The sequence below is a fragment of the Zonotrichia albicollis genome, chromosome 3, assembly GCF_047830755.1.
Source record: "Zonotrichia albicollis isolate bZonAlb1 chromosome 3, bZonAlb1.hap1, whole genome shotgun sequence".
In the NCBI taxonomy this organism is placed as follows: Eukaryota; Metazoa; Chordata; class Aves; order Passeriformes; family Passerellidae; genus Zonotrichia; species Zonotrichia albicollis.
In genome coordinates this window covers 105,457,924-105,477,791 of record NC_133821.1, presented here as the reverse complement: position 1 = coordinate 105,477,791, position 19,868 = coordinate 105,457,924, and the positions used below count along the sequence as shown (strand labels likewise).

The following is a 19,868-nucleotide window of genomic DNA, read 5'->3' as shown; positions in this document are numbered from 1 at the left end:
ATTATAAATATACTTTTATTATTGTGGGGTTTTTTCCCCAAACATGCAATGAAAGAGTGAGTCGTAAACATGTAGGAATACTCCTCCTCATTTCCTTTTGGGCCCCCAATCAGGAAATGTTGAAAATCAGTGTTGGTATTGCTGAAGATTAATGGCTGCTGCTCAGAAACCATACAGAAAGGGAATATATTTCTGCCAGGACAAATACATAGGCCATTGGACAAAAATCTGTGAACCACAGATAGTGTTATATCATCATTATAAAGATCCACACTGCCTGTCTTGCTCTGTAATTAATAATATTCACATGTGGGTTTGACTGAAATCACTGTAACAACAAGACAAATTAATGCCATGCCTTTATGGTCCAATTTATTCTACTGGTATTTGAAGTTTTCTTTTCAAATCAGCTTTACAGTATTTAAAAATTAGATTTTTTTTTTCCAGGTATGGGAAGCAATACTTCATGGATTTTTTGCCACTATATGTTCAATATGGGTTTAAAGACCATGTAATCACTACTTTTTTTTATATGAGCAGTTAGATCTCACAAGAGAAAATACACTCCATTGAGCTGTAGGCCCATTAAAATAAATCCCTGTCATCAGTTCATTTGCTTCCCACTCTCCTTCAGAGAGGCTGTACTTAAGAGCTCTCCTGCCATGTATATTGGGACACATTCTCATCACCACAGCTTCTGTAAACTTTTTGTTCACTTTTGTTTTCTCAAGAAATAAGGCATAGGCTATGTGGTGACCTCAGATGTTTGTGAAAAGCTTTCCTTCTCTATATTCAGTAAATGCACAGGGTCCAGCCAGGAAACATGAAGACAGGCACAGCTGCATCCAACTTGATTCTAGAAGCTAAAGCACAAGCAAGCTACCTGAGGGTGTGATAATTTTAAAAACCAATCAAGGGAAAAATGAGGACATAAACATCATTTCCAGGGCACCTGTCCATGGTTTTCTGGCACATTTGACTTCAAAACAAAGAACTGGGGCATCAAGTTGTAAAGTAAGTGCTCAGTATTGGTACCAAGATCAATGTGGTGTGGGTCTGTGATGTGAGATGGTGTGAGTAGTGAACTAAGCACATGAATACATTACCAACTTACCCTGCTAACCCCACAGTTGTCACTGTCATAGGTTACCTCCCGTGGCTGAGCTCACTGTTTGAGGGTTCCAAGGCAGTGTCACCCTGGTGGAATGGGCATAAGATGCCCCCTGCTCATGGCTGGGTAAACATTTATGGTATTTTATCCCAATTTTTTATTCAGATAATAATGTATCTCCCTACAGGTATAGCCTGATGCTATTCTCAAAACAAATTCTTCTTACATATGCCTAGATAATGTTTTCTTTGCCAGAATTGAAATGGCTTCAAAGTAAACTTGCAATATGATTTGTCAGTCCAACAAAATGCCAGCCAGCCACCAGAGATGTCTGAAAAGATCTGAAAATAAAAAGCCATGAAATGACTCAGTGCATTAGGTCACTGTGACAGCCAGGAGGTAATACCAGAGTATTTACTTTGGCTGGAGCCTTCCTTGGCTCATCTTCCTTTGTAGTGTTAAAGCCAGGCTCTCATCTCAAGCCAAAGTGCTGGAGCTTGCCCACTTCAGAAATGGGTCAACACAGGTACCAGGGAAATAACTAAAATGGGGGGTTTGACATGAAATTAAAAACTTGTGTGGATTAAAAATAATTACTCTCTTCCCTGCCTGGCTGCAAGGAGCAGAAGAAGAGATGCACTCTATGGCCACCAGTGTGGGTGTCCCCATGCCCTCCTGTCATGCCAGGAAGCTTCAGCTTCACCCCATCTCTTTGGGGTCTGTAGGTATGAAAACCCCTAAAAGTATTGCCCAGGATCTACTCCCATCATCCCCATAGGGATAATGAGAACATGAGCAGTCCGTCAAAGCTTGTGTAACTATCCCACAAAGTAAAAGACTACGGTGAAGAACAGGAGAATTACTCAAGCAATAAAGACCACATTTATTGCCACACAGGAAACATTAGTGACTTTCTTCACCTCGCCTTTCCAGACCACAAAGGTGACTTCAGGGTAAATCTTTGTGAACAACATGAGCATGATATATTTCTACTGAGGTTTGGCTCCGTTCACCACAGAAGCTGCACGCTAGGTCCATCTCTAAGGAAATTACATATACAAGATTTTGAATGAAGTCAAATTGAGCACAATAAAAATGGTTACTTTTCTGTAATGGTAATTTCTTTTTGCCTCTGCAAAATTGCATTCAACATACTTTCTTCCTTTTTTTCCCCTGTAGTTTTTCATTGTAAAATGACTATTTTCTGTCTTTGACAAAATTATTTATTTTGAATGCATACTTCTTGTAATTTAACAGTAGTTTCTGACAAACTAGAGGTGAATTATGTGCAGAAAAAGTGATACGTAATGATATTTAGTGAGATGGAATCTCAGAGTTGTGCTAATGGTGACTCATGTACCAAAGAAATTAGCAGAACAATTGCTTCTTGTAATCAGATAAAATGGTAACAAGTTCAGCATTAAAGTAATAATGCTATGAATGTGGGGAAAAGTAAAGCCTTCTATGAAAAGCTAAACAGTAATAGTTCATTGGAATAAAGGGATTAAGACAAAATGTTTCACACAGCTTGGGTGGCGTTTTTCTGCTTGTCCATAGGTTCAGTAAAAAAAGTCACTAAAGTACAACCAAAAGAACATGTGAATTTGAAAATCAGTCCTACCACAAAAGGGGATAACTTTTGAAAAGCCACAAGTCTTCATACTGACTTTTTGAAATACCACATTTCAGCTTCTTATTTTGAAATTCTCTGGAGAGAATCTCTCACGCTACAGAGAGTTCAGTGATGTATTAGCATTAAAGAGAATCTCAAAAGTGGACAGACATTTGGGAACAAGTTAAGTGCAAAGCTGACTGCCATCAGGGACTTACTACTGGGCTGAATTAACATGCAAACCAGGACAACTGAGAAAGCTTTCAAGCAAGCACTGCTGCAAGAAATAAACGAATGGATCTTTGAAAGGCAAGGAACGTGCAAAGCACTGGGCTCTGGAAATCCGACAGGACAGGCAGAGCTTTGGCTGAGGCCTCAGTAATATCTAAATATGCAGAAGTTCCAGGGGACATCTTGAGTCCATTTTCAGTATTCCTGACTTGTATATTGGCCTCTTGAATATTTTCAGTAATGACTGTAATTGCATTCCCTGTATTTACTTGTCTTTCCTGCTCCCTTCTTCCCACCCACCACTGATTCCTCTGTGGTTGTTTTCAGCCTCACCTGCAGATCCACATTTGTTTGTCAGGTGTTTCTTTGACAGGTGTTTGTAATTTATCTTGCTTTGGTAGCTGCAGTGGGAAATAAAGCATCACTTAAAACTGTGACTGTTAAACACCAACTACCACTGCTCTCTCCTTGTGGTCCTTTGCCTTAAATATGGATGTTCCTGTTAGTTGAGCCCTGTGCTCTTTGGACAACCTAAAAATAGATGGGTACGTAGAAAATATGGTTTAGAAGACATTTAATTTACCTGCAATTCTCCTTCCATTATACTGAGTAGTTTTATCAAGTCTTCTTTAGAAAGCTCTATGGACTTCTTGTTCTTTCTCTCGCTAGGACCGGGTGATTTTGAGTGCCGTTTGACAGTTGCTGAAACCATGACCTCATCTTCCTTCCGATGAGGTTTGTTCTTTTTCTTGGCATCCTCCTGAAGTTTTTCATTCTCTGTGTGGCTGATGACAGGCTTGGAACTGGAGAAGTGCCCGTTAGACGAGCTTTCTCCACCTTGGTTTCGGGACCTCATCCCTGCCTAGAAAGAAACAAACATACAGATGCATTTGTAAACTAAATTACTTACAAAAAAAGAAAGCCACAGTGGAAATGATGCCTTTGGGAAGAACAACAATCTTCTAAAAACTGGAGAATACTGTCATGCTCAAGAGATTGTGGTAGAAAGCTCAACTATTCCAACAACTCTGTGTGTGGCAGAAAAAAAGTCCTGAGGTAAGATCAGCCATCTTTTTCAGCAAGCCAAATGCTGATATGAGTTTAAATGTATGGAACTTAAAATTGATGTGAGACAACATGTTCTAGTGTTTCCTTTTCTTCAGCTGATGTGTTAATCATTCCCAATTCAACACCACAAAACAAAGCAGGTTGTCAAATAGATCTTATTTAACATGTGGCTTAATTGAGAAACAGAAATGTGATTAAATTTTTGAAAAGCATATTGCTGGAGTAGAAATTCTATATGAGAGTGGAGTGCCAAAGCATAATGAATGTCAGTCTGCTGTTTCTCTGAAATAAGCAATTATTTTATTGCAGGTAACCAAGAAAAATGGAGAATGCAGAGTAAATCAGGTGGCAAATACGGCACAGGATTATTAGACAATAAGTTCCATAAAGGAAAGTTGAAAAGAAGTTTGAAAAATGAGCACAAATGGTATTAAATCACTAACAGGTAAATGGGCAATATCAACACACTCTTTCCAGAAGATTCGGGGTTTCTCCAAAATGTCAGGTCATGGTTATTCAACACTCACATTTCTGTCTTCTTAAGCACCTACATTGAGTCTTAGACTATGACAGCAAACATTTCTCAGCTCTGTCACCTGACCAACTGTACTGCTAAATTTTTATAGCAATAAATCTAATGAAAAATATTCCATTGCTTCCAAGTATTTCCTCTTGTTTAAATTAATCCCTGGTGTTAGTTTGCAGTTTGCTCATTATTCAAACAGATGCTTTTCGACATCAATAACATCACACGCGCTTCTGATAAGGAGTTCAGAGCAGCAGTTCATTAGTGAGGGAGCAAAACCTGAAATACATTGATTATTCAGCTTTGCTAAATTGCACTGGGTCTGCAGTGGCTTGCCTATGTACTTGACTCAGGCCAGCATTATAAATCGCTTGCCACAATTAGCCTTGCACTTCTGTAGTTTCACACTCAGCATGAAGATTGTCCTTTTATTATGACTGGTTACTCATGTCTTCACTAATTCAACGGAATTCATCCAGCAGCATAAACAGGGAGAGAATTAGACCCTCTATTTTGGAGTGAGAGAGTTTCACAAAGAGATTCCTTGCATTGTAGGCCTGCTCTTATCCAAACAATATGTGATACAGGTACACAATGGCCTTTAGCTTCCTGAATGCCTATGTAGGGTGTTTTTCATCAAACAGTTTGGATTAAATACATGAATTACACTTTCTAAAAACAGATCTCCATTATAAGCATGAACAATACCTGAGAACCTCAGGAAATCTTTTAGGTTTCAGATTTATAATGGAAAAATAAACATAGTACTATGTTTCCTCTCAGATAGGGCTTTTCAATTTGTTTAACTTTAATGGATTTGAAACTTTCCAACCATGCTTCCTCTCAGGAGAGAGCACTTGGGATTCAATCTGTCTCTATTTTCTAAGTGTTTCCTTCTGAGTCCCTGTGGGTCACAGCCTCCAGCCACTTTCATCTCTAAATCAAACCTATTTTTTATGGCTTACAGTGAATAGCTTCATGGATCCAGGACATCCCACATGTTTTAAGAACAAATATTTGAAGACTGTCTTGTATATGTTTTGCAGTGGAAAACAGATTATTATATTACAGTATATTCTGCTTAGTAACATGCCATTTTAGGGATTTCTCTGTAGCAAGGTGACCTGAAAGTGCACAATTAATGTTAAATTTAACTTATGTCTAGTTGAGACACATCATCAACCTGAAACATTGCATAATAAACCAGATGCACCTAGCTGAGTTTGTTAGACTTCATGAAAGGTGGTGTGTCACCCAGGCACATCATAACTCAGGACAGCCACTTTGATCCATCTGTCCTTGTGGGAGCTGAGAGAACAATTCATGAAGCTGTGTAAAGACTGAGCAGTTGACTATAGGCTTATCAACCTGCTAACAGAGAAATTAGGAATGCATATTTCAAGCATGCTTATGCTCAGTATAAATCAGTAGAGGCCCACCAAGGACAAATGCAAAGTTATGTTCATTAAAATGGCAACAGAGAGGACTAACCAATTGACCTGGTATTTTGCATCATCTGGCTAATTAGCATATGATTGCTGTTAGAGGAGATTGAACTTGGTCTCTTTCAAAACTTATTTTAAATTTTAGATTTATTTTGCAGCAAGCCTTACCTGACAGTAAGTGTGGCAGACAGTCTTCCACACTCAGGGACACTGCCCCTAACAGCCTTTCTTAGTGTGAAAGCCTGCCAAAGTCAGGATAACGCTAACACTTACTCTGTCTTTCCTTATGATGTTGATACTTTTTCAACACATTACCCAAATGCAAAGGTGTCATGTGCTGAAGGCAGAGATGCAGGTGACAGAAGCTTAAATGTTGATAGAAAAGGCCAAGGTTTCGATATTCGCACAGTAATTTCCAAGGAGTTTAAGGGCCAAAATCAACGGCACGATCCAGCTGTTGTGCAGTGCTCTAGGAACACAAAGCAGCTGTAAGGATGACTGAGTTTTAATCAGAGCAGCGTGAAGTAGCCAGAACATACCAGTGATGTTGGCTGAAATGCTGTGTGCTGGAAAGGAGTGCTCAGCATTATCATTTTTGATATCCGTCTGCATTTCTGATGGCATCACGATAAAGGAAAGTTTCTGAGTATTTGCATGACATTATTTCAGTATGCAAATATCCAAATCCCAAAACTTTGCTTATCTGTTGTTTCACCAGGGTTCCAAAACTGATTCTGGGGACACTGCCAGTCCAACACTGGTAACAAATGACCTCCTGCTGTCAGTCCTGACCACATCTCCATATCTTACAGCATTCCTGATCTGCTGAAGGGATTGTGTTCCCTGAAGAAATAGTTCATATGATTTATAACAGCTCTAGCATTTAACTCTATTTCTTTTTTCCCCACTCCTTATCAAATTGCATATTAAGCTGGGAACCCTTCCTAACAGTTTCCAGTCAAACAAGAAGACTTTATGTGATCAGTCACTTTGATTTTGACATTTATTGGCTACTCATTTCAATATGTGCTCACAGCATTGGTACTCGGCATGGGAACTCTTCAGCCCCTCCTCTGGTTCAGTCATTTTTTAAGCTTTATGCACAAAGGACAAATGCTATGGTCATTTACATGAGCCTGAATTGTTGTTCTGGGCATGGATCCTTCAGTTTTCACAAGTTAGAATCCACAGAAGATTTTATGAAATAACCTTTATGTTAGTTTTACTGACATTAGGAGGAAATCTGTGAGGAATTTGCTGAGTAGGATGTCAGGAGAGGACAGGCTGCATGCTATTCCAAGTTCTTTCCCCCTCTGATGGCAATTTGTTCTCCCCAAAGCTCTTGAAATGGCAGGTTAGATTAGGCTCTGTTACTGGTTCTGTTGGAATCAGATAACGCAAAGGGGCTCTTTGAACTTAATGTGCAGCCCCTCTTGCTAATTGGACATGATGATTTTGGCTCCACAGCATTTTCCCTTAAGATAATAATACTAATGTTATAATACACACACACATGCACAAAAGTTGATTTAAAGCCATGATATGGTTGTTGCCATTGGCAATAAGTTTGTAGTCTGGATCTCAGTTTCAGATCTAAATGATTAGAGTATGACATGAAAGTGCTGGGTTTCTGACAGGCTAAAAAAGTATTGCAGGGACAGTGCAGCTGGGTTAGTGAACCAAAACTGGAATTTGTTTCTCTGCTGTGACTTTGGGAACTGTATCTTTCAGGAGCTCTGCTGTGCAGGAATTTGGAGTGGAGCAAAGTGATGTGCAGAAATGCCTGGGTACACAGGGCTGATTGAGGAGAACTCAAGCACTGAGCAAGACAAGTTTCTGCCTGGTGGTTATGGATCACTATATAAGCCTAGGAGAGAAAAATAATTTAAATGTACTCAAACTGGACACCAAATAATATAAACCCTCCATCAGATCTGAAACACCCCACAAATGATGAGGAGAGCTAGAAAACTTTTTACATAGTGTCAGTCTGTATCTAAAAGTAGTAGGTACCAATTAAAAAAAACCATCAAAGACAAGACAAGACAAGAAAAGGGGAAGGGAAGGGAAGGGAAGGGAAGGGAAGGGAAGGGAAGGGAAGGGAAGGGAAGGGAAGGGAAGGGAAGGGAAGGGAAGGGAAGGGAAGGGAAGGGAAGGGAAGGGAAGGGAAGGGAAGGGAAGGGAAGGGAAGGGAAGGGAAGGGAAGGGAAGGGAAGGGAAGGGAAGGGAAGGGAAGGGAAGGGAAGAAGACATTTTCTCAAATTTCAGGAGGAGGATGGGGGCATCAAATTGACCTTGTTGGCTTAGAAGTCCTCAGCAAGAACCACCCCAGATGGGAATGGACGGCTTTAGCCCCAAGGGATCTGGATAGCCACAACTAAGTTTACCTGGCTTTCACAGGACATCATGTAGAGATACAACTGTTCATACCACCTCAGAGACCGATTAAAATTATTAGTTTTCATATTGGTTATTCCAGGTCATTTTCCTGGGCTCTGCAGATGTTCATTATTTTGTCTGCCTGGAAAAGAGTAAAAGGAATCACATTCCCAAGAGGCGGTGATAGGCCCAGTAGGAGCTGTGGCTGCACTGGATGAGCAATGCTGTGCAGTTGGACTCTAACACTGCGTGGAGCAGCTCTGGATGTGACAGACTCTGGACCGTGAATGGATTCGGCCAAGGGAATGCAGACCTCATTCTTGCTTTTGCTTTTGCAGATGACTCCTGTGTTTGTTTCAGTCATGATAGTCAGAGGAGAGCAATAAACCTAATGACTAATACAATGGAGAACAGAAAAAATATCTGACCTTAGTCATCCTGGAGTTTCCTGAATTTCTAAATTTTCAAGCCTAAAGTACTAATCCATTGTGCTGTGTAACCCCAGTCTCTTGTCCTCATATGCATCATGATTTGAGCAAACAAGAAAAGGTCTTTGTTCCTTTTCACAGTGTTACACTTTGCCAATGTGCTTTTGTGAGAGCACGTTTGCTGCTTGCCCTTCTTGTTGGACTCTTGGCACGGAGCAATGGATACTCTTTGAATCAGGACAATTCTCTACTTAGTGAACAGCTTGAATAACCAAACCACTGGGCTGTAATTCCTGTACAGACTAGGAGAGGACCTGTGGCTAGTCTAGCTATGTAAACCATTGCTGCTTTCATCCTTTCACCTGGTCTGCTTGCTGCCCTGGAAAAGTGTTTGTCACACAGGTGTTAGGAGGAACAGCACCCAGTGCTGAGCCTCATGCACTGGAGAATAAATATTTGCTTCATCCTGTTGACACTGCTGCCATAGTGGGGTTTGCTGTTTGCAAGTAGTGCAGAAAAGTAGCAAGGTTATAGCAGACATGCTTGCTGAGGTACAGCATGAGAATCAGCAAAGCCTTTTTGTTTTATCAAAGACTTGTTTTTTTATTTTAAAATTGATTCTTGTAACAGCGGCACATAGTAACACACAGACTGTGTTCACCAAGGAGTATATCAATAACAGTTCCTTTGCTTGGAAAAAAAATATGAATAAGCATAAATGTACTCTCAGGAAGAAAACAGATTTCTGAAAATTCCATATCCAGTTATCTTTCTAAATAAGTATAATCAGCATGAAAGCAGAAAAGGATTTCACAAAATTAAAAGAGGAAGCACAGTCATCACCAAGGCAGATTTATACCACTTTAACTCCATTTTCTTAATTCCAAGGTAAACTCTTCTCTAGCTAAATTATGGCACAGGTTTACAAAGAACAGAGTTTGTGCTGGTATAATTCCATTAATTTTGTCATTTTCAGGAAAACTTGTGGTTTCATCTGGAATACTTTTACATGAGTAATGCATGCTGACCAACTAAGGAGTAACATAGACTTGTTTCACAAAGATTCATGTTTCCCAGGCTTCATCTGGAAAAACATCTTGGATGCATGAGGCATGAGGAATGATAAGCTCTTAGATCATAATTGAGTCAAAAAAATAAACTTTTATATATCACCCTACCCATGTTTTGATTACTGTGCTTCCCAGCTGCCAGAAAGCACAAACAGGAGTCACAGAGGAGACAGTTCAAATAGCTGACACCACTAGACAAACATGTCACAAGGTCTGATGAGGGCTGAGACATTTATTCTCTGGAGTGGCCATGTGGCTGAGAGGGACTAGCCAGGAGCAAGGAGGGTGGTAGCAGTGCCAGGCGCCTGCAGTGCAGCCCTTCCAGCCCATTTCAGCTGGGCTGGGAGAGATGGGCAAATCATCCCTCTTCCCAGCACACTGGGGTGTCCCAGGGCCAGGAATACCTCTGATCTGAAGGAAAATGAATTTTTGGAGGAAAGTCATGCTGCTGCTTTCTGGGGCCTTGCACCCAGCTGGTGCAGCCACTCTCAGAGCGCTGGGCTAAGCGCTGGGCCCTGTCATGATTCCTCACATATTGTTTTACAGCTCACTGCTCTTTTGAGTTAACCCATTTCAAATCAAACTGTGAACTTCACATGAAGACAACACTAGCAGTGTCACCATTAGTTCCAGCCCAAACCTCCTAAACATTTGTTTTATCCCCTGACAGGCAGAACGTGCCTGGAGAATGGTAAGAGAGGTGATGCAGATTAGCTGGCCTACCAAAGGTTTTTCACTCCTGCAGTTGGAAAATCTCTGGTGTTAGGTAAGCACTGGTCACTTCTTTCTGTTGGCAGCATAGAACCAAGCTGATAACCCACAAGGTGAAATACACTGTGGACATAGGAACAACACTCTGGTGTCTCTAGTAAGTAATTTCTAAAGTCCACTGCTCCTATAACAGTGAACAGTCTCCTGCCAAGGTGGTACAAAACTGCTGAAAGCAGCAGTAAACAGGAGCAGGCTCAAACTCATCACAGGTCTTGCCTTGTTTGTAGCCTCACTATGACCAACCAAAATATCTAAAAATGAAATATCACTGAGGGAATACAACACAGAAAGTAAAGTCATTCCCTGAGCTTTGCAAGCCTGCTTCAACCTACTGATGAACCATGGGACAAACAGCAAATACAATTAAGAAATGAGCAAGTCCTTAGCTTTCTACAAGATAAGTTTCAACTTTTCACTTTGAAATTACTTTTTATTTCAAAATTAACTTGTATTTTTAACAAATATGAGATGAGACAAAAAGATTAATGTCCCAAAAGCAAACTCCAAGCTTTGGGTAGAAGTAAACATTTTGGTGTCTCCTTGTGACCTGATGTGGATCTTGAACCTGTCTTCTTTTCAGTAGCCATAATTAGCACAGCTCTGATTTTACTGAAGCAGTAAACTATAGCTACATTTTACATGTGACTAATTAATCTTTCTTTTGTTTTAAAAAAACAAAAAAATTAATCACAATGTAGATACCCTTACAGATTTTATGGCAAAAGGAAAAGAATTAGACAGAGGACCTGTATCTTCTACAAATATAGTCTCCAAGAGACAACAGTGTAAAAAAAGCCATCTGCAGCATCTCAAATTTCAACTGTTAACCAAAGCAGGGAGCAAGTTCCAAATCTCTGTCAGTGGCTCCTTTGTAGGAAGTTTCAGTTGTTGATAGACACAGAGTACCAGCTTGCACATGAATGCCTTGTCATCTGGTGAGACGTGAATTTAACCCCCTCCATTAGACTGGGCTGCCTTCCACCTCCCAAAAGGTTCCTCCTCTGTGAAGTTTAATTGGTTTTAAAGCAAGGAGTTAAAAATAGTCTCTGATTCTAAACCTGGCCTTGGGTTTCACTATCAATTTTGGTGGTTTTACAACAATATTTTTCCTATTGGGGAAAAAAAAAATTCTCTGGCTACACGTATTCTGGAGATTAACCATGCCCAGGACTCCTCTCTGACTGTGAGGCCAGCTGTCCTGGAAAATACTTCAGGCTCTTAAGCCCTCTTAGCATCCATAACATGTTGGCTGCATCCACAGTGCCCACTGGGAATTGCTCCTAGCCCATGCTAACTCCTGAAACGTCTCTCAGATGGGATGGGAGGGTGTTAAGTGCCCTGGCCACAAGTGTGCCAAGGACCACTGCAAGAGTTTAGCAAGGGTACACACATTCACCTTCCAGTGTCTGTGCTCATGCCCCCTCACTGTTTAATTTACAACCTCTCCTTTTCCCAGCCTTTACAAACAGAGGAAATGGAAAACTAATCAGCCGTGCTAAGGGAAAGTGCAACTCACCATAAATACACAGTCTGGTGAGAGAAAATAAGCAGTGGGTGGTGGGAAAACAGAAAAAAACCCCGAATTTTTCAAGTAGATCAAGGCACGCTGAACTCTAGTACTTATTCTAGAGGCATATTTTTAAGTTGCTCCTGAGGGGTATTTTGGTGATAGAGAGGTTCAGCTGGAGCAGGGAGAGACAGAGAAGCTGAAGCACAGGGAGAAGCTGTTCAACATCCTCACTTCACACCAGCCTTATCCTGGCTTTTGCTGGGCTTGGTGGCACAAACCTAGAGCTCTTTTTGTCACTGATCAGGGGACTGGCACTGTGAGGCTCCAGAGAGTCCCTTGCATTATTCAAAGCCCTGGCCTTCACTTGTCATTACTGTTTGCAGAGAGGTAAAAGGAAAGGAGAGTCTTACTTCATTCCTGGCAGTGCCAGCCCAGTGACTGTCATCATTTCCCTGTAATCCTGCAGCTTTCCACTGACTTCAGAACTTGTGGCAAAGAAAGTAAAGAAGTAAATGTCAGCCTAAATGATTTAAATAATACCAATGTTTCACACTGCTGACAGGGAGCAACACAAAAATCTGCAGATGCCTCACCTGGCATTGAGAATGGCCTCAGCCACTTTAATAGTTTTCATTTTTAGAAACCATATTTGCATGCCTCTTGTAATGTCATGGTTTCAAAATCCCTAGACAACAATTTCTTCACTTGAAAAGAATGAAGTTAAAGAGTTATCCTGCATGTACAGGTTGAGCTGGTTTTGATGGGGCTTTTTAACAGCCTTTTAATGTTAATCTGCTTAAATCTTCACCTGGCCTTTTAATTCAGAGCAAAAATTCAGGCTAAGCTGAAATACAGCATAGTTACTTTGAGTAAGGAAGGAAAGGAGAAAGAAGAAGCAAATAAATATTTCCGCTTAAGCTTGGTCTTGCATTAGCATTACTAGGATTACCTGTTGCCAGATTCTTTAATGTCTGTGACATCTTAAAATCCAATTTCATCAGGGATAAAATATAAGTTAATTGTGTTTGTCTTGTTGCAACTGGCCAAACACTCTACCTTTCTTAACTTCATTAAATGGGTTTAATTTTCTTTTTTTTTTTAACTAGGAAGGATAGAGGAAAACATTCTCAGCTGCTTTTCTTAGAAAGTAATTTCAGTTCACAGCCATGGAAAGATATTAAAAAGAGATCCAACAAATGGAGTGGGTGTTTTACAAGCCTACATGATATTGAAGTTGTCTGCACTGGTATAAATTCATAATGCTCAGCTTTAAGTATTTCACTTGTGTGACTTAGGTAGAGGTTTCGGTTCCATCCATGATCTGCAGTGTCTTTGAAATGGAGTCTGAGCTCTCTGAGGCCATGTTAGGACTGCAGGTCCATCCTCGTCCTCCTCCTCCTCAGTCAGGCAGCTCCAGTGCCCACTGCTACCCCAGCATGGCTCCTCTTTATCATGGAAAGCCTCCCCTGGTTATCTTCCCATGGTAGAAGGTCGAGGGTGGTGGTGTTCCATTCTCCCTGGGAGAGTTCATGGCTGGAGGTCTCCGTTTTGCCCCTCTGAGTCAGCCCTGATCTCTCTAAAGAGGCTGCACCCTTAATTTGGGCACATCAGTGAACTGGCTGATGAACTGGGGCTGCATCCAGAAATGCATCATCACAAAGGCCGATGTTGTTGATGGGTGGGGAGGCACTAGCAGGTATTTGGCACCTCGTTATCAGCATCTGACACAGTGCCACACTCGGTGGCAAGTGTGGACCAGGCAGAGGCTGTGGAACCGTGTCTGCCCTCACAGTCCCTGCTATAACCAACCCTGCCAGCTTTGTATTAATGAAGTCACAAACTGGAGTGGCTTGTGTTGTTTCTACAAGGCATCAGACCTGGGCTGCAGGCACACTTCTGCCTGAGAGGGGCAGAGAACACAGTAATTCTAAAAATACTGTGAAGAAATAGGTGAAAAGAGTCAATAGGTGACCCTTACTGAGCTCCCTAACTTGGAAATGAGCTCATTTGGTACTCCAGCTACAACATCTCAATGCTGAACTCTTTTCTTGGGAGGAAGAGTGGGGAGAATTTGGCTGTAATTGTACAAAACAACTAATTTAGGAAAGGGCAATAAAAATGTATCTACGTTAGGTTTCTTTCAGTTATGGAAGGTGAAACTAGAAACTAATTTTTATTAATGAAAAATCTGAAAAAAATGAATCATAAAATTTTCAAGTTCCTATTTCACATGAGGAGCTGAATGACAGAAAAGCAGAGGAGATCTCTGTTGCTGAAGGGAATTGGTGGGATGTCTCTAAATATTAAGGCATCACTGGGTCTTGGAATACAAATTTTCAAGACTGATTTGACATTTCACAAAATTTTGGTCGCCATCCAAAAAAAAAAAAAAGAGAGAGAGAGAGAGAGAGAGGTGCATATACAGATGGCATATTATTGGTAGGTCAGGTAAGAAAGCAGCACACATTAGAACATCACTGGTTTTCTTTATTTAGTGAAAAGCTGTCTGACCCTGCAGTAATGTAATGTCTCAGCATTCCTTATTTTTTTCCTAAATATTTTTCATCTGCCTTCAAGGAAGTTTAGGTGACAGAAATTACTTGGAGCTGCTTCTCCTGTGTGGTGGACCCAGGGCCAGGTGCTGCTGCTACTGGCAGCTCTGTCATGTCTTGGCTCTGCTGTGACCAAGCTGTGATTGGGAAAGGGCAGATGAGCCAGTTTTCCCCCTTTGAGGAAGCAAATCCATCTCTTGTCATATTCAAGGTGCTATACTCAGTTATCTTAAGGAACAAGATTTCATTTAGTGTTTTGCATGTCACATTTCATTTACTGTTTTATTCCCAGTGAGAATAAACCTCACTCAGTTGAATATACCTAGTGAGAGTGTCTGAGTGAGCTCACTGCCACTGCTTCCTGTGGTGCTATTCACTACAGAGACCACAGCCAAGAGCTTTTCCTTGCATTTGTCCACACACAGACTGCATGAATCTCAGAGGTAAGAGGGTTTTTTCAGACCTGCCGGAGGAAAGTTAAAGGGCAGCTCTCCAGAGCATCCAAGAGCCAACTGCTAAGCACAGCTGTGCCAAAAAAGCAAGCTCAAACTAAACAGCTGAGCCTCCACTGTATATATACTGAAAATATTTCCCAAGGCTTTCAGAAAAGTTAGAATTATGTCCCCATGTTGAATAAATATTTCCTTGCTTTTACTAATTAAGAATATTTTATACCTTTAAACCTGAAAGACTCTGCTAAATGAAACGGAATTTGAGTAATACATACACCCTATGCCCCTATATTAAATTATGCAACTCATTTAAGCAAAGTAAATTCAGAAACATGGTAAATTCAGAAACATGGTATCCATCTTTTCAATTCATGCTGAACAATATCATTGACTGCAAAAAACCCAACATAAATTAAAAACAAAAAAAAAAGAAAAAAAATCAACCAGCAGTTTGTGAGTGAGTTCTAGGCCTGCAAAACCACCCTGATGTGAAATGGCCAGAGAGTTTAGAGAAACCCTGTACAGCTGGCAGATGGCCACGAGCTCAGCCTAAGGTGGCTGTCATGCTTGCAAAAAATATCTCTATTCTGACTGTTCTTACTGGTACTGCTATTAGTTTTTGCCATCAAGAAAAACCAAAAGCCTGCATGGAAAAGGGCTCAGAGCACATCCCAGTGTTGTGGAATGACTTGGCTGCAGCACTGGATTTCCAGGCACTAGAATTCACCCTGTGGAAGCAGCAAACACCAAGGATTTGACAAACCTTGGACTTGTTAGATAAGCATACATGTCAAAGACAAAGGATTACAATCAAAGGGATAGGAAAGCCTAGAAAATAAAAATACTGGCAGAACCCAACATTTAGGAATGTGGTACAAAAGTCATGAACTGGTGTGGCAAGTCCCCTGTCCTCTGCTCAGCCAGAGTGTGACACAAGGTCTTGGAAAGAATTTTTGCAGGTAGTCAGACAACTATTTAAACAAGCAAGAACAAGGTTGGGGAGCTCTGTGTAAATACTTGCCACTGACTGATCTCTTATACCTTGAAGATGCATTTCTAGAAAGGAAAAAACCCTGAAAATGGTTCTTCTCATTGTGTATTCAAAAAAGCTGACAAGTACCATTATATTGGTCTTTCTCAAACCTCAGAGAAACTTTTCTAAATGTCTATACAGGCAAATATTAAATAAATGGCTTGCTGAAATAATGGAACTGTTGTTGGACTTTATAACACATGCATATTTTTAAAAGAATGAAAGAAAATACTGGGAGGGAGAGTAATTTTTTTTGTTAATTGTTTTGAAGTCCATAACTAGAAACACATCGTTACCAGTTTGTACTCACATCAATTTTATATCAGAGAAAAATAAAGTTTTGTTTGTTTAACATCATTAGATAAAGCAGTAACTGTATAAATTTAAGAAAGCAAATTGCTTATGCCAAGTTAGTGTCAATTAGCATTATGGATGACAGTTTAAGGAGGATTAGATGATGCATTGCAGGTTTGAAACAACTAAAAATAGAAAAGCCATACAAGCCATAAAAGTTGCACAATGTGCAACTTTCAGTTCCAGGAAGATTGTGTTTGCAATCCTTGACTACAAATGGAGCTGCTTTCTGACTGTTGGGATAGATCTTCTGGGACCATAATTAATACAGATAGTCCCGAGCTTTCCAAATGACTCAGGCATTTAAAAATATGATGTGATATTGGGCTTAAAGCAGTGAAATTTTTATAAAATAATTTAGTGCTTGCCTTCCAGTTTCTGAGCTGGGTTCACAGCTCCAAAGTATGTTCTAGCACCTTGAGGAACTTTAAAACTGGAAATAAAGAATGCTGTATAACCAATGTGATACTAGCAATGGGGCTTTTAAAAGACAGAAAAATCCAAGATGAATATTGTAAGACATGTCATATGGTCATAGGATTCCATGGTGCCTGGTCCTTGTTACACTAAGTCCTTAACTCAGGATGCTTATTTTTAACTCATTGTGCTAAAAAATTTCAGAGAAAATAATGCTCATTGAGGATGTCCTTGGGAACTGTCAACAGTCCCCAAGGGTTTAACAGCTCTGCAATTCAGATGAGCCTTTGAAAAACTCTTGGTTTTCATGTTCACATGGTCGTGGTTTGAAATAAGTCATTTTGGCTACCTCCTGGAGCTGACATCTGCAGAAAGCTCAGGTACTGCTTTCCAGCCGTGCTATTGCAACACTGCTGGGTGTTATTTATTTAGGAGCGTGGCTCCAGCTGGGAGCTGTGTCAGCAGAGTGGCCCGTGCTGTGCAGGAATACCTGAGTCAGGGATGCTCCCAGGGCAGGGGCTCCACTAGAATCTGGGTCCGGAGTGGGGAGGAGGGAGTCGAGGGTAGAGGTGTCCCTGTGCCATCTCTTCTGCTCCCACCTGAGGCTGGCTGGGGTCCCTGCTGCTCCCTGGAGAAGAGAAAAGGCTCAGGGGCCACATGCCAGGAGAAAGAGAGCAGCAGCACATTCTGCTTGTCTGCCAGCCAGCCAGCAGGCCAGCTAGAAAAGAGAGGTTTCCACATCTTAAGGGGCTTGAAAATACTAATATTTTTTATTAGAGACTCCTATTGGCTTTATCCTTGTGTTTCCAAAGCTGTGACAGTGCACAGTGGCCTGAAGAATCCAGGAAGATTTGCAGGTATGATACAGTACAGCAACTGGGTGGTGACACCTCACACTCCCTTTGCCTCCAAAGAGCCGTGCCACAAGTCACAGCTTTCTGCTGTAATTCGGCAATCGACACCAAGAAACCCCTCCATCCCAAAAAAGCAGCTGTAACGAGGGGAGAAGCTGGTAGGTGGAGTGCTGGGCTCCTCACTGAGCAGAGCATGTGCAGGGCAGTGACACAGCGTGGGGACAGGACAGCAGAGTATCAGTGACACTGCAGGCAGCCTGCAGCACAGCTGCCACCTGCAGCACAGCAGACATGGTTTCTGTCACAGCCCACGAAACAAAGGAAGATTGGGGACATGGTGACAACTCCAAATGCTGTGGAGGTACAGAGGATGTGCAGGGAACCAGGAGCTCTGCTCCAGGAGAGCTGGGGATGTTGCTGGGCCTATGGGGATCAGAGCCATCGCGCTGGACAAAGGCAGGGTCTCGTGGTGATAAAAGCTCATTCATGCATTTGTTTGGGTTGCCTAAACAAACAGAATCGTGGACTCCCTGACCCTCCTGACTGAGCAGCATGGTTATGGCATAGACAAAGTTCTGCAGGTCAAATACACTCCAGACACAGCTGGCATGGAAACACCAGAGCCAGTGGGTCTGAGCAGTGCTGCATCCAGGCAGGCCCAGTGGCAGAGCTCACAGAGATTCTGAGGGCTGTGAGACCATGGAGGTCTTTCCTGGGCTAGGAAATCATGGTGTTCTGGGGGGCTGTGATCTTTTTAAATAAAACAGTAACAATTTTGTTCACATCTACAAAATGACTGTTATTTAAATAATTTATGTAGTTCTAGAAACAGTATAGCCATACAAGGAACATTACCATTCAAGGAACAAAGCACTACCGCACTAAGTTAGTAGCAGTCAGAGCAGTGTATGACCCATTTGCCTATTATTTCTTAACAAACTGTATGTGAGTTCTTGCAAAATAGTAACTATCCACTTGGTATTTGTATATTTTTTCCCTCGCTCTAAGTGGAAAGAACAAGATCTATTGCATTATGGGCAATATAAGGAGACTTACAGTAATGAAATCTTAACCAGCTGTAATTGGTGCATACATATTAAGGAAAACTTAGCTTAACAGGAAGGTTATTTTACTGAAAATATTTTCATTTTCTAGAAAATTTGCTTAGAGAACTTCAATCTTGAGCAGCAGCTACTTCTTGGAAAAGATTGAGCAATCACCTATTTATTTATTTATGAATAGCAGAAAGCATTTCCTACATGTGCAAGAATTCGGTTTATCACACTGTTATACCACAAGCTCTGAATCACATCTCTCATGACAATCCACAAGAAGCAGAACAGAGATAACTTGTATGAGACACATGGGATTTACACTAATTAATTCTTTGGCCTGTGAAAGATTTGTCCTTCAAAAAATTCAGTGAGTTTTTTTTCATTAATTTGAATGGAGGAAGGATCAAGACTACTGTCTTTAAAAGTATCTAGACCTAGAAAAAGAAAATGAGACATGTTTTTGCAATGAAGAGCTGAATTTGCAATGCAATTCACACAGTGCAAGAAGCAAAGAAGAGTTTGCTATCAACAAGCACATACTAATTATTAAGACACAAAAAGGGTGGACCAAGGCTTAGTGGGTCAAATTCTGACTTCATTTGCCTTTACTCTTCTGAGTTTAAAGAGGTTACTCTGGATTTTCATCAGCCTAAATGAGACTGAAGTCTGATGTTCTGTAAGCAAACAAAAGTGGCGTTATTCATGATTCACAGAAACCTTGTTCACTGTACACATTGTTTAAAAATAGGCCCTTAAGGGTACTTCCTTTCCTTTATTTATTGTTTTAAAGTCATTTTACAAGAGTAGTAATAACACCTATATCTTCCCAAGAAGAGACATCCTGGAACAGAGATAGGATTTAAGTAATTTCCATCCTCTAATTCTTGGCCAAGCAGCAGGATAAGGTAGACACAGTACACTCTTTTTCCATTAAGCATTAAAATATGTCAAGATAATATTTATGCCTATACATTTCTTCTTCATTTTAATTAAGTGATGA

General features: G+C 40.8%; 1 protein-coding gene across 6 annotated transcripts in view; it reads right to left on the bottom strand.

The window, feature by feature from the left end:
* FILIP1 (filamin A interacting protein 1) overlaps positions 1 to 19,868 on the bottom strand; it is a 103,940-nt gene that overhangs the window by 57,608 nt on the left and 26,464 nt on the right. For 4 of the 6 annotated variants that reach the window (XM_014269977.3, XM_074538363.1, XM_074538364.1 and 1 more), the window contains one exon: positions 3,538 to 3,816. In XM_014269977.3, the coding sequence (XP_014125452.1) occupies positions 3,538 to 3,810 (273 nt within the window). In that variant the 5' untranslated portion in view covers positions 3,811 to 3,816. Of the gene's footprint in view, positions 1 to 3,537; positions 3,817 to 17,449; positions 17,588 to 19,868 lie in introns of those variants that run through there. The other 2 variants (XM_026795934.2, XM_074538362.1) reach the window with 1 other exon arrangement.